The 13137-nt window shown below is 43.5% G+C and overlaps 2 protein-coding genes across 7 annotated transcripts in view; one reads left to right on the forward strand and one right to left on the reverse strand.

The window, feature by feature from the left end:
* NBEA (neurobeachin) overlaps nucleotides 1–13137 on the reverse strand; it is a 389390-nt gene that overhangs the window by 149883 nt on the left and 226370 nt on the right. For all 6 annotated transcript variants that reach the window (XM_039385864.1, XM_039385860.1, XM_039385863.1 and 3 more), the window contains one exon: nucleotides 5791–5927. In XM_039385864.1, the coding sequence (XP_039241798.1) occupies nucleotides 5791–5927 (137 nt within the window). The remainder of the gene's footprint in view (nucleotides 1–5790; nucleotides 5928–13137) is intronic.
* MAB21L1 (mab-21 like 1) lies at nucleotides 1525–3972 on the forward strand. The gene has a single exon (XM_027713486.2). It carries the CDS (start codon nucleotides 2027–2029, stop codon nucleotides 3104–3106), a length of 1080 nt encoding a protein of 359 aa, XP_027569287.1. The 5' UTR covers nucleotides 1525–2026; the 3' UTR covers nucleotides 3107–3972.

Raw genomic sequence — 13137 nt, forward strand, 5'->3', positions numbered from 1 at the left:
AGCCCTGCTCTACTAATGGGAAGGAAAAGATTCCGGTCAGCTTCCTCCTCTGGAGCGGCACGGGAACACCCACACAACCGCCAGACCAAGGGAGCCAAGCTCACAATCACAACTTCTCCGCTGTGTGCAATAAAGTTGGTCGCATTCATACGCTGAATAAATATCATGAAATGTTCTTTGTGGCATGACTTTTCCTCAGCGACGGATGTACCTGTGACAGTTACTTTAGGAATTGGTAATCGGTCAGTAGATTAAAGATTCCAAGCGATCAAAAGCTTTGCTGTTTTGCTTTTTTTTCTTAAATATATATATAAAATTTAGGGTTCTCTTGAAGTGAAGCTCAGTAAATGCTGTGAAGCAGAGGAGTTTACAACTCCAATTTATTTGCAAATAAAGGTCCCGATTACAAACACCTAAAGTACCGAAGGGGAAATTTGCTAATTACACATCACACAGGCGAAACCCCAAACTGTCAGACAAGCAAGCCAGCATGTTTGCAGTCTCTAGCGTGCCTCCCGTGTGCACATTTACTAAGCGCAGCTTGCTAGAAGAGCTCGCTATACGATAAATCCTCCAGGTTTGAAATTAATAAATACTGAGTCTCAAAAAGCAGTTGAACATCCACTCTTCACAACATATCAGAGCGCAATACAGAATACAAAAAACGAAGCTAAGAATTGGCAAATGAGATTTACCGTCAGTATCTGCTACTTGATTTCTGGAGGGAACGTGAAAAAGACCTGACAGATACGTTTAGCGATTGATTCTCCCTTCATAAGGTACAAATACAAAAAGCAAGGCAGAGACAACGCCGAAATGCATTAAACTTCAAAATCGATTAGAGCCCGTCAGAAGATCTTTTAAAACAATACAAATCGTGGACTTCTGCGTAATATTTTATTCCAAAGAACACTAAATTAGCCGTGAATCCGCTGCCTTGTTCACTGGCCGGTTCACGAGAGAAAAAAAAAAAAAAAAGAAAAAACCCAAACAAACACAACAACTTCTCGCTTGCAGTTACAGACAACTATCAGGAGCAAAAGGACAGCATGATGTGACGCCAAGTGGGAGTTAATGAATTTACGCCTGTGCTCCTGCCGGAGCCAGCCCAGTCTGTAGCTCCCTAGTTGATGGATGCCCATTAATACACCTGCATTCACGTCGCGGCCATAGGGAGGCACGCAGGGATTCAGTGCGGAGCGGCACAGTTTTGCCAAGTCCTTTCGAAACGTTAATACCCTTCAAGTTACACCCAAAGGAGAGCGATTTCTCTTGATTTCCGAGCGTACAGAGGACCGGGGCGGTTTTTCAGCCAGTAACCTTCTACCTTCCTATATGTGCCTGCGTGTGCGTGTGTGTGTGCGTGTGGCTGTGTATACATATCTATCTCCTAGAGTGGGATTAATTAGCCGCGTTTGAGCTGAAAGAGGCTGCAGTGACGAGCCCAGTGGCGATTGGCCGCCCGCCTGCCTGGCCCTGCCTTTATAATTTCCACACGAGTGCATCTGGGCTCTTATACAAACCAAGAGCCAGCTTCTTCTGACATACACACACGGCACTTTTTTTCCACCAGCTGATTAACCGCCCTGCATACACACGGTGATTACTACGGGAAAACATAAATAAATACGAAGAGGTTTTATTATTTTGACTACCGGAAGCCTTGCTGTGTCTCAGTGCAACTTTTGTTTTTTCTTGCTGCTGGGAAAGGTGCCGCTCTCGATGCTTTCCTCTCTCTCACGGACCCTTTAAAAAAAGGGGAAGGAAAAATATCGCCCCCTCCAGTCCCCCGCCCGCTCCCCCCTCCCTCCCTCCCCGCCACACACACTTCAAGACGGCTGATCTAAAAAAGCAGGAAGAGAGCATCTGAGGAGCAGCAGCCCCGGCGCATTTTGAAAAACATTTGTTACATTTCAGAGTGCGGCAGCCTGTTTCTCCTCTGAAGTTGGCTCCAGCCTTAGCAGCCGCATTGGATCCCACAGCCTATTGCGAGACTCCGGTATACAATCCGGATCTCTGCCCCAACATGATCGCGGCCCAGGCCAAGCTGGTGTATCATTTGAATAAATACTACAATGAGAAATGCCAAGCCAGGAAAGCTGCCATCGCCAAAACGATCCGAGAGGTCTGCAAAGTGGTGTCGGACGTGCTGAAGGAGGTGGAGGTGCAGGAGCCTCGTTTCATCAGTTCCTTGAACGAGATGGACAATCGCTACGAGGGGCTGGAAGTCATCTCCCCCACGGAGTTTGAAGTCGTGCTGTATCTGAACCAAATGGGGGTTTTCAACTTCGTGGACGACGGCTCCTTGCCGGGCTGCGCTGTGTTAAAGTTAAGCGACGGTCGCAAGAGGAGCATGTCCCTCTGGGTGGAGTTCATCACGGCGTCTGGCTACCTCTCCGCTCGCAAAATCCGGTCCAGATTCCAGACTCTAGTGGCTCAAGCTGTGGATAAGTGCAGTTACAGAGACGTAGTAAAGATGGTGGCGGACACCAGCGAAGTGAAGCTGAGGATCAGGGATCGGTACGTCGTGCAGATCACTCCGGCTTTCAAGTGCACAGGGATCTGGCCGCGGAGTGCTGCCCACTGGCCGCTTCCCCACATCCCCTGGCCAGGACCCAATCGGGTGGCGGAGGTCAAGGCGGAAGGCTTCAACCTCTTGTCCAAGGAGTGCCACTCTCTGGCCGGCAAGCAGAGCTCGGCCGAGAGCGATGCCTGGGTGCTGCAGTTCGCAGAAGCCGAGAACAGACTGCAGATGGGCGGCTGCAGGAAGAAATGCCTCTCCATCCTCAAAACCTTACGGGACCGTCACCTTGAGCTGCCGGGCCAGCCCCTGAATAATTATCACATGAAGACTCTGGTTTCCTACGAATGCGAAAAGCATCCCCGCGAATCGGACTGGGACGAGTCATGCCTGGGGGACCGGCTCAACGGGATTTTACTGCAGCTCATCTCCTGCCTTCAGTGCAGGAGGTGCCCCCACTACTTCTTGCCCAACTTAGACCTCTTTCAGGGCAAACCTCACTCGGCCCTGGAAAATGCAGCCAAACAAACGTGGCGACTGGCCAGGGAAATACTAACCAACCCGAAAAGTTTGGAGAAACTTTAGAGGGTAACTATAAAACCAGCCTGACCGATAAATCTGCTAATTTCCCATTGAAGTTTAGGCCGCCTATTCGAAAAGTCAAATATTTCCACCTGACAATGCAAATAATATTCTTTTTTAAAAAGGAATATAGCTTAGGCTCTTCACAAAGAAAAAAGAAAGTAAATGAGAACAGCAAGCATCGTTCTTCTTCTTCACAGTTTTGCAGTTTCCGGGGGGAGGGAGGGGGTGAAAGAAAAAAAAAAATAAGAAAAAAGGAAAGAGTTACCTGGAAAAGAGAATTGGCCGTAATTTAACACGATTGTGACCATTCTGCCTAAAAATGGTACCAACGGATTATAAGAAACCCCGGTATTTTTATGTAAACTCTCTGTGAGTAAATGCTATTTGGATATGCCACCTGAACAAACCCTAATGTACCTTTTAATTTGTATCAAATATTGTGATCTCACATTGTCTTTGAAATTGTGGATGTTGGTGTTTTGTGATTTGGTGAACAGAAGTTAAATTGCCATTTTGGATACTTCAAGGACGTTTTCTGCTAAAGAGAAGATACCATTTAAAAAGGTAGATTTTATCACAGTACTTTTGTTAATTGTCTTTTGAAGTGTCTGAACTTAACAAGTTTACATTTTTTGTTTCATATATATTGCTTGTTCTATTTCTAACATTCCATAAATATACTTGAAATGTTATTTAAATATATTCAAAAGAAATTTGGATTCTGCTTATATAATAATGCTTGAATATTGGAATTATATATTTGAAAATGCACTTGAAATACACTGGATAATTACCTTTTGTGATTTAGATTTTAATTTCTGTTGCTGATTTATTTAATTACAAGCTAATAAATGAAGTAAAATACATATGGGTAAGTGTTTCAATATCAGGTCAAGTTTTCTACTTGAAAAACCAAAGGCAGCTGAGTTTAGTGGATTTTGCTGAAATCCTGCAAAGCGAAAACTTAAGGGCAGGCGCCTGATTTTGCATTTTGAATAGCTTCACAGAATAGGGAAATATTCGTGATACAAACATATTATAATTTAGCTCCAGGTGACCATCAGCAACTGTCATTCACAAACGTGGTTATTAAATGCAATTACAGTTTTTCAGCTGTCAGAAACAAATCTGGTTTTGAAGGGTTTACTATGCGGTGCTGATTTGTTTCTGTTCGGGTTCGAACAAAGCTGAGGACACACAACATATCCATGAAGCAGTGTATTGAGTAAGCAGTGAGTCTGATAAAACTAGCAATTTGGTACAGGTACTAATAAAGAAGAAAATAAAATTTATAGGTGAAAGCCGGCACCAATAAAATGAACAACAATATTACTTCTGACCTACAAATCCGTTACGAATGGGGTAAGATTGCCAGTTGCACTCTCAGAAATCAAGTCCCTGCGCTCCCAGGGCATTCAGAGGGAATAACATGTGCGTGCCGACAAAACTACAAGCGATCCGAACCCGCCTGTACGTATCGCACCGCCTGGTCCCTCTCAGGATGCATTTCTTTAAAGCGGCTTTTAAATCAAAACTCAGAAAAACAACGCGAATTTTGATTAGGATCTAACAGTCAACAAGTGCTGAAAGAGGCCGATCGCCTATGCAACATCCATTAGCAACTATTTCCAGCGGGTGCACTTTAGGGAAATCGTTATATCCAGAAATTCTGACAGAAACTTTTTACCCCAGCACTGAGAAGAACGTCCCGAGTTTGACAAATTATTCGCCAAAGAAAAATCACCTTATTGCAAACATTCAGACGAGGAATTTTCTTGGAAATTATTTATGATATTTCTGCATTAAAAAAACCCAAACCCTTTGTAAAAGTACCCTCCTATTTCCTCTCTGCCAACATTTCCCACTGCAATAGCAAAGAAATAAAGCAAGAGTGATAAGAATAAAAAGAGATGCAGACGAGAGGAGAGCCCTGTTAGACACGTCCCTTCGGTCTGCCCTCCTCCCCCCGTGGCAGCCCCTGCGCCGTTCCCGCGGGGAAAAAGCCACGCAAAGGTTTCCGCTCAAGTCACGCACCCCTGATCTATTGCGGCTGGGCTGCAGGTTTTCACGGAGGGGAGGGGAAGGGGGAGGGGGGCGGCGCTGGGGCATTTGTACTAGTAAATGACTTCAGAAAGAAACAGCTTTCCCAGGAACCAAGTCTTCGAGTCCATGACTATTTCCACCCCCACCCCCTCTTTCCCCCCCCCCCCCCCCCAGAAAATAAGCATTAACTTCCATTTCAGCAGTCAGAATGTTTGCAAAATGCGCCGTATTTTCTTATATGGAAACTAACGTTCTTGAAATAACGGGATTCTCCGATATCCTCGGAAGGGGTAAAACTCTCCACTGTGTGCACTGTGTGTCGGGAAGGCTACGGGCTGGGACTGCTGCTCCCTCCAGGGATTTCAGAGCAATTGGCTTAACTACTAAATCTGACCACGTTCATACAAAGGCACCGCGCGAAATGCTGCTGCTGGAAAACCCGCACGCTGCCGTAATAGAGGATTTAACATCATTAATACATTGCGCCTTTTTTTTTTTTTTTTTTTTTTTTTTTTTTAATGCAGCGAAAGGCGGCAGACGGGAGCGGAGTTTGGAAGGAGGGGGCGGCCACGGCGCACGTGTGCCGGGACCGGGGACCGGGATCGCGACCGCGGCTGCGGCCGCCCGCACGCCGCACTCACCTTGGGGTCGATCTTCTTGAAGGCCGAGTCATCCTCGTCCACCTCGAAGTAGATCTCCGTGGTGGTGATGGAGAGCGTCCCCTTGGCCACCACCACGGGGGCGATGAGCTGTGCCGGCGTGCTGAGGACCACGGGGCCTGCAAAAGCAAGGGCAGCGGCGTCAGGTTGGAGGCGCCCGGCCGGCCCATCCCTGGTGGCCCTTCCCCTTCCCTCTGCCGAGCCAGCGCCCGGCGAGCCCCCTCATAAACCCTGTTTGTAAACCGCCGTGTTTATTCCCCCCCTGCCCGCGGCCAGCGCTTTGAACTCTGCGGCCGGGGCAGAAGCGAGTTTGTGAGCTCCGAGGTTGCGAGATAAATCACAGCAGAGAAATTTAGAGGGGTTAGGGTTAAAAATAGCTGCCTCTTAGAAGAAGGTTTCCTCTCTTTTCATGCCCTTTTGCTCCTCGTTAACACTATCGCTGTTTATGTGCGATAGTTGTGGCTCGTTCCACGCAGCTTCGACCTGGCAGCGCAGGGTCCCCACGGCGGCGAGGCCGGGTCGGGGACGCAGGGCAGGGCAGCCTGCAGCCCCTGCCCGCCACACCGACCCTGCAAGGCTAGCAGAATTATTTTTAACTCTGGGTCCAGACCTCAACTCCGAAAGTAATGCGAAATATCGTGGGGGTTTTGAGTTTGTTTGTGGTTGTTTGTTTTTTTTTTTCCGGGGGGGGTGTGTGTTTGTGTCTTTTTATTAATTTATTTTTATTTACACCTACTTCAATACCCCACGCACACAGAGGCTATCATCGCTAAATACATTTACAGAAAGATCATTTTTGTTTCAAATCCCTGCTGCTTATCCATTTAAAATTACCGTTACAATTTTTCGCTCAAATATATTCCTTATGAGAGACGTTTTCACGGGCATTGAAAAGATGAGATGGGGAAAACCTGCTGTAAAAGGCAACCTTGTCCACACAAATTGTTAGGTTTTAATTCAGGAAAAAAAAACAAAACAAAACAAAACAAAACAAACAAAAAAACACAACAAAAAAAACCCAAACCAAACCAAAAACTTCTGCTTTAATCCAAAAAACAACAGAGGATTGCTTTTTTACAATCGCATCTTGAATATGAATGCAGTCTGCTGTTAAAGCTGAAAGTGTCCGTGTTTTACAGCTCAATTGCTCTAATTCGAAAAAAATATTATATATAGAATAGTCTTCCAGATTTAACCTCAAAAGCGTGTAGGGCAATTTGTATACACATACATAAACACACACAGCCACATACACGCACAAACACGCATCTGACATGCAAATAATAAAAGCTCCAGTATCGAGAAGCTGGGTACAACATCTGACTGATGCACCTTTCAAAACTGGCAAACTGACCATCTCGAGGGATACTAAAAAGGGGTTTGGTTGTTTTACGCAGCTAAAATATCTCCCCTACAGTAAGGGAACCCCTGCTCGGAGGGCAGAGAGCCGTGTGCCTCCCGCTGCCATCCCCGGCCGCTCGCCCCTCCAGCAGCGCGGTGCGGGGGCTGGCGCGGCTGAGCCGAGCCCGGGGCGGCAGCTCACACCGGGGCTAAAGCCACGGATGCGCCCTCTCCTCCTCCCCCAGCACCGCCCGCACACTTTACCACCAGCTCTTGCAAGCAACACTTCAAATTACTCACTTAGCCCAAATTACTCCTGTATCGACGCATCTAACTGTCATGTTGTTAATGCTTTACTTTACTGTAACACCCAATTTGAGCCCTTATTGCACAATATTTTGTCATTTACGCTGCAAAATAAATAAAGAGAGAGGCAGGGATTACTGTGCCTACAGGGGGAAGCTAAAACGCAGAGTTTCGGTGACAGCTTTCAGCAGCCCAGCGTGGCAGACGGGATAATATTGATACAAACTCTATTTTCTTTCATTTTATTGTTTTCCATCTCCTAATAAACCGGGGTAGCCTCTTGACCTCAGTCAGCTGATCGGAATCACATGCGCCGGGCTTGCTTTGCTGCTCTCCCCGTCTCGCCTCCATCTTCTCTCCCTCCCTTGGCGGTGGGAAAGGAGCCGAGTCGAGCCAAGCCGAGCCGGGGAAGCCCGGCAGCAGGCTCCAAAGGGCAGGATGATCGATCCGAAACGCCGCTTTAAAGCCTCATCAATCTTCATCTAGGTTGCTCAAGTAATTACGCCCGATTCTCTTGTACGATTACAAGTGGATTTGGGTTTCTATTCCCCAGGCCCCCTTTCTTTGTGTTTACAGAAGGGGGGTCTGGGCAGCCAGCGATTCCCTGCCCTGCAGAAGCCCTTGCCCTGTCAAGCAAAGCGTCCTACCCCTCTTCTTGACCTTTCCGGGCCCACCTGGCCCGCCACACGGTGACGGGCTCCCGGGCCTTTGTGCCGCGAGAAAAGCATCTTTGGAAGATGTGTTCTGGAAGTGACCCGGTATTCTATCACTTTAAGGAGGCGTTTGTGGGCTTTGCTGAATCCCAGAAGGAAGAACATCAATTTAATCCAATTACCTCTTTTCCCTGGTGTTGTATGGCTAAAATAAAAATAAAGCCACCGGTATTTAATGGTCAAAAGGCCAAACCTTATAATCTGCCATCCAGAAGATAATGGTGTACCCTGGCTACCGGGTGTGCCAGCGACGTGCCCTCACGGACTGGAGGAAGGGGCAGAGCTGCAAAAGCAGGGGCGGATGTGGAAGGAAAGGGAACAGTCACTTCTTAGCCCATTACTGAATGCAGGGGAAATCGGGGATTTCTGGCTTTTTCCTCCCGAGAAAAGGCTCCAAGCTCCCAGACTGGTACCTTGGCATCTGCCCTGCATTCTGCTCAAATGACACCCTAGATTTGTTGCAATGTAAACATGTCAGAGGTATCACAATGCAACAAGGAATGAGCATTACTGTACTTTCCAGATGAGAAAACGTTTCCTTGTGTTTGTTTTTATTTTCAGTTAAAAAAAAAAAAAGGTAGAAAGCATAAAAACAGCAGTCAAATTATGTGATTTTGTGGAAGGGGGTGCCAAACTAAGCTTAAAAAAAATACAGATTTTTTTTTCTCTTGAAAGCACAAAATGAAATAAAAAAATCGGTATTAACAGTGTGTCATTTTTACACTTGTCCTTTGGAAATCTCCAATTACAACTTGCAATTCCATAGCATGTTTAAGGAGCACTGAGTCTTTTTGTTGTAGCCTTCAGGGAGCAAGCCAGCCACTGAGAGAATATGAAATTAATCCACTACAGCTATATAGAGAGAGGATTATGTTTTAATCCCCTTTGGGATAGTCCCTGGATTTTAAGGATCCGATATTAAAATGTTTACATAGAGCATAATCAGAATAGCGCAGATTTTCCATATGGCACCGCGCTATCGGGAAGCTCTGGGTCTCCTTTCCAAAGCCAATTGATAATCTAATGAAACAAAAGCCGGGCACACCTGAGCCAAGAGCCGCGGGACGGGCTCATTCACATTCGGGAAGGATAACGAGCTCCGGCTACCAGCCTCAGTCCGGCCCCTTGGTGGCGGCGAGCTGCGCTTTTCCAGGGGATGTAAATATTCATTTCTAGCGCAACTGCAGCCTCGGAGAAGCACGGGACCGGGGCTGTGCTGCCCGGGGGAGCGGCACCTGGGGATGCTGCCGGGCGCTCCCTGCGCAGCGCAGGAGCCGCCGGCGGCACCCAGAGCGCTTCGGGGGAAAAGCCAACCTGTGGCTGCCCAGCTTCGCCCAAGAGCCTGGGGTTTGTGGAGGTGACACGCGTCTAGGGCGCTTGTCAGCTGTTGGGACGCTAAGCAAAAGCACCTCTTTTTAAGGATCTTTTCGTTGTCTCTTCCACACCTCTCCGAAGTGATCGGGGCATCCCGCAGCAGACCTACCAAAGAAGTTCTGGCCTTAAAACGAAACCAGACAACACTTCATATCCACAGGTCTTGCAATCTGTTCAAATTGTGAATTTTCCCCTTTGCCTGATCCCTGTGGTCTGCACATGTGATTTACATTTCTAAAATAAACGCTACCGCACATATACATTTTAAAATAATATTTTCTTTCCAAAAGTAAATGATTGTGAAATTAGAAGGTCCCAGTGAATAGAAGCAGAATGTAATCTCCCTCGTCCTCTGTGTAATTTTGTTAAACAGAGACTTCTGTCCCTACATTTAGTTCTCCTATCTTAGCTCTTGTATTTTTCAAGTTCAAGTAAAGCAACTCAAGACAAGTGAAAAGTTCTATTAGGTTTAAAAGTTTGCTATGTCCTAGGGCAATAGCAGTAAAATTATACCTCTTAAGGAAAGCTCCCAAAGAGTGGTATTTTGAACTGGTAATTACAAACATTTTCATAAACTGTCATTTTAAACTGTAAGAACTAAACGTGTGTTACATTCATGAGCCTGAAGATGACACCACAGGTATATCTACTTAGAAGATTTGGCACAATTACTCCTAAGGAGGATAAGGCATATGCTTTTATATGCTGATTTACAAAACCAAGAAATTTAGCTGCTGCAGACCTAGAAGTCTAACTTTTAAAATAAAATTTTGGTGGTAACTTATAGATGAAAAAATATTTGCTGGGACAAATACTTTGAAATCATATTCTATTGGTTAGATCAATTTAATTTTAATTTTACAATCTACTGGTTATTACTCTATAATCTACTGGTAATTACTCTGAAAAAAGTGGTGGATATTAACATATTTACTTTTTAGCTGATGCTATTTTAAAAGAAAAAACATATAAATCTTTTTTTTATATATACATATATTCAACATAGATTAGCTGAAACTAATACTTTTACTATGTAAAATAGTTTGCATAAATTACAATTTGTAATTTGATATGATACTTAAATAAGAATTTTAAATACTATGAATAATTATTAAAAATCACTTGCAAGGTACCTGAAATAAGACAACTGAAATTCCCTCAGTACTTTAAAGCCAAATGGATCTGACTCTGAGTTGTATTTAAAATGAGTACAAATTCTTATACTTGAAGAAACTTAGGTGTGACATATGCTCACGCACACAAAAACTTCAGTTTCATGTAATATAAATCACGTAGCATGGAAAAAGAAAGAAGTATAGCCACCAGAAGCCTTTGGGAAAAGCTCTGTAGTCTGAAAAATATTTCAACCAACCAACAACACTAATATAATACATGCAGGACCATGTAAATAACAAGTAAACAAGGTAAGATTCCTAAAAAACAATTCACAGAATTTAGTTATTTTTATTCCCATTGTCATCATAAATCTGATTCAAACTACCCTTTAAAAAGATTTCTGCAGTAAATATATTGAACTTACATGAGGATAGTTGCCCCCAGTTTGTTCTTCTCTATAGCAAATAAAGGCAGTAAGTCCTTCACTCAAGCCAAGGCTTTTACAAGAACGTACATATAAAGCTCACTTTACACATTACTTTCAACAGTTTCAATAAAGATAATTTGCACAACTTTTTAAATGCAGAAAACCAGAATGTAAGTTTAAATATTACTATAATCTTGGTTTTCTCTTCCACTACTCAATAACATCCCCAATTCCTCTCCCCTGTTTTCAGAGATATCCAAGCTTACTTTGTTGGCTTTTTACTCCTGCACAATCATATGTTTCATATTGTGAGAGAGGGATTGAATTTTATTGTTTGCCTAAATGTCATTGCCAGTGTGAATAGGCCTTGATATTCAAAATTTTCCCCACTTTTCCCCCCTTTCCTCCATAAAGCATGTAGCACTACTACTACTAACATCAAAGATCAACTTCAATGGTCTTTTTCAGCAACAATGACTAAACAATTACAGCAACTCAATTCTCTTAAGTGGTTGCCATAACAGCAAGCAAATGTGTGTGATTAAAAAGAAAATGTAAGTAAAAATAATCTTACATATTACAACTATGAATAAAACAGTAAGAAATAAATACATAGTTTTGATGAGATTATGAAAATAGTTAAAGATAGTGTTGCTTAAGAAGAAAAACAGTAATTTTCTCTCAAACATATACATACTTTCCCATATATTTGAATTGAGACATATGCACCTTCACAGATAAATTATTATAAATTATATTATTGATTTATATTATTATATATTATATATTTGAACTCCCTACCTTCCTAGTCTCATTGAAAGAAAAATACAAAATAGCACTTCTTCCCAAGGGAAAACGTTTCTCAATATTCTTAGGAATAAGTATCTCTTTGTGTCATTCAAAGTATGATAGAAAGCAACCACTTAATAGAACAGTTACAGAATATGCAAAGACAAGCTCAACACCATATCAAAGTCAATCTTACTGAATCACTGAAGGTCCCATGGAACAATTAGCTGTGTTTCAGCCTAAAGCAACTCAGAAAAGCAACTTTTGCCCCCTTTTGCAGATAAAGTCTGATTTGCTCTGTGACACATGAGAACCTTTGAACTGTGCTGAAGCTCTGAATGGCTTACATGGTTTTAGTATTTTTCCAGGATGTGTCCAAGCACCAACCTGCCAGATGATCAGGTATTAATAATAATCAAGGCTCCTCTTAATGATTCACATCTGGCCAGAAATGTAAATGTTTGGGATAGGGACCTCACTACTGCAATGCACACATTTGCCACTTCAAAATTAGATTCATGCAGCGTGCTCTGCCTGCAGCTATACCTTGGAAGGACTGAGTAAATTAAGATGTGTTAGAAAGTAAGAACTTGATTGCTAAGCAGTGCATCCAGATGTGAGTATACTACAGAAATGCAGTATGACCTGCACTAGCTTCCTCCTCATTTTCAGGTAAAACTTATGGTACATTTTCAACCTAGAAAACCTTAAGTGATGCTGAACATGCCCACATAAGGGAAAGTTTTTCTCTCTGAGAAAATCACTATAGCTGCCTATTTAATCAAAAAGTAACAAAACCATACCTTAGAAAAGCATATTTAATGTTCAAAGAAGAAAAGAGAATGCAGAGAGAGCATCCCTCTATAACAGTATACCACTGAAACAGGAAATTGTGATAATGAGTCAGTAATACAAGGGATCAAATTCCAGTTCCCAGCCTGAGTGAATCAGACTTGGCAGGTTCTTACACAGTCCAGTTTGTGCACCTTGTCAAGCCAATAGAGCTCAATTGATTAGAAATTAAAGGAAAGATGTGAGCCTCTCAGCTTTTATTTCTTCTAGTCTCCATTCTAGAAAAGCTCTTCAGGCTGTAAGCTTTTGTACTTCTTCAGACCATAGTGAACGGAAATATTATGTTCAGGTACCTTGTGGTACTTTAAAGTTCACTTATTTGGATACTAAACTCCTATATGTGTGTGGGAACAACAAAATAAATTGTTGGGTCAGCATCTAACTTGACAGGTATATTTGAAAAAATTACCT

The sequence above is a fragment of the Pipra filicauda genome, unplaced genomic scaffold (assembly GCF_003945595.2).
Source record: "Pipra filicauda isolate LSUMZ 115617 unplaced genomic scaffold, ASM394559v2 scaffold443_size986076_pilon, whole genome shotgun sequence".
NCBI lineage: Eukaryota > Metazoa > Chordata > Aves > Passeriformes > Pipridae > Pipra > Pipra filicauda.

Coding starts and splice junctions, on each gene's coding strand:
- MAB21L1 (XM_027713486.2), top strand. CDS start 2,027: ATGATCGCGGCCCAGGCCAAGCTGGTGTATCATTTGAATAAATACTAC.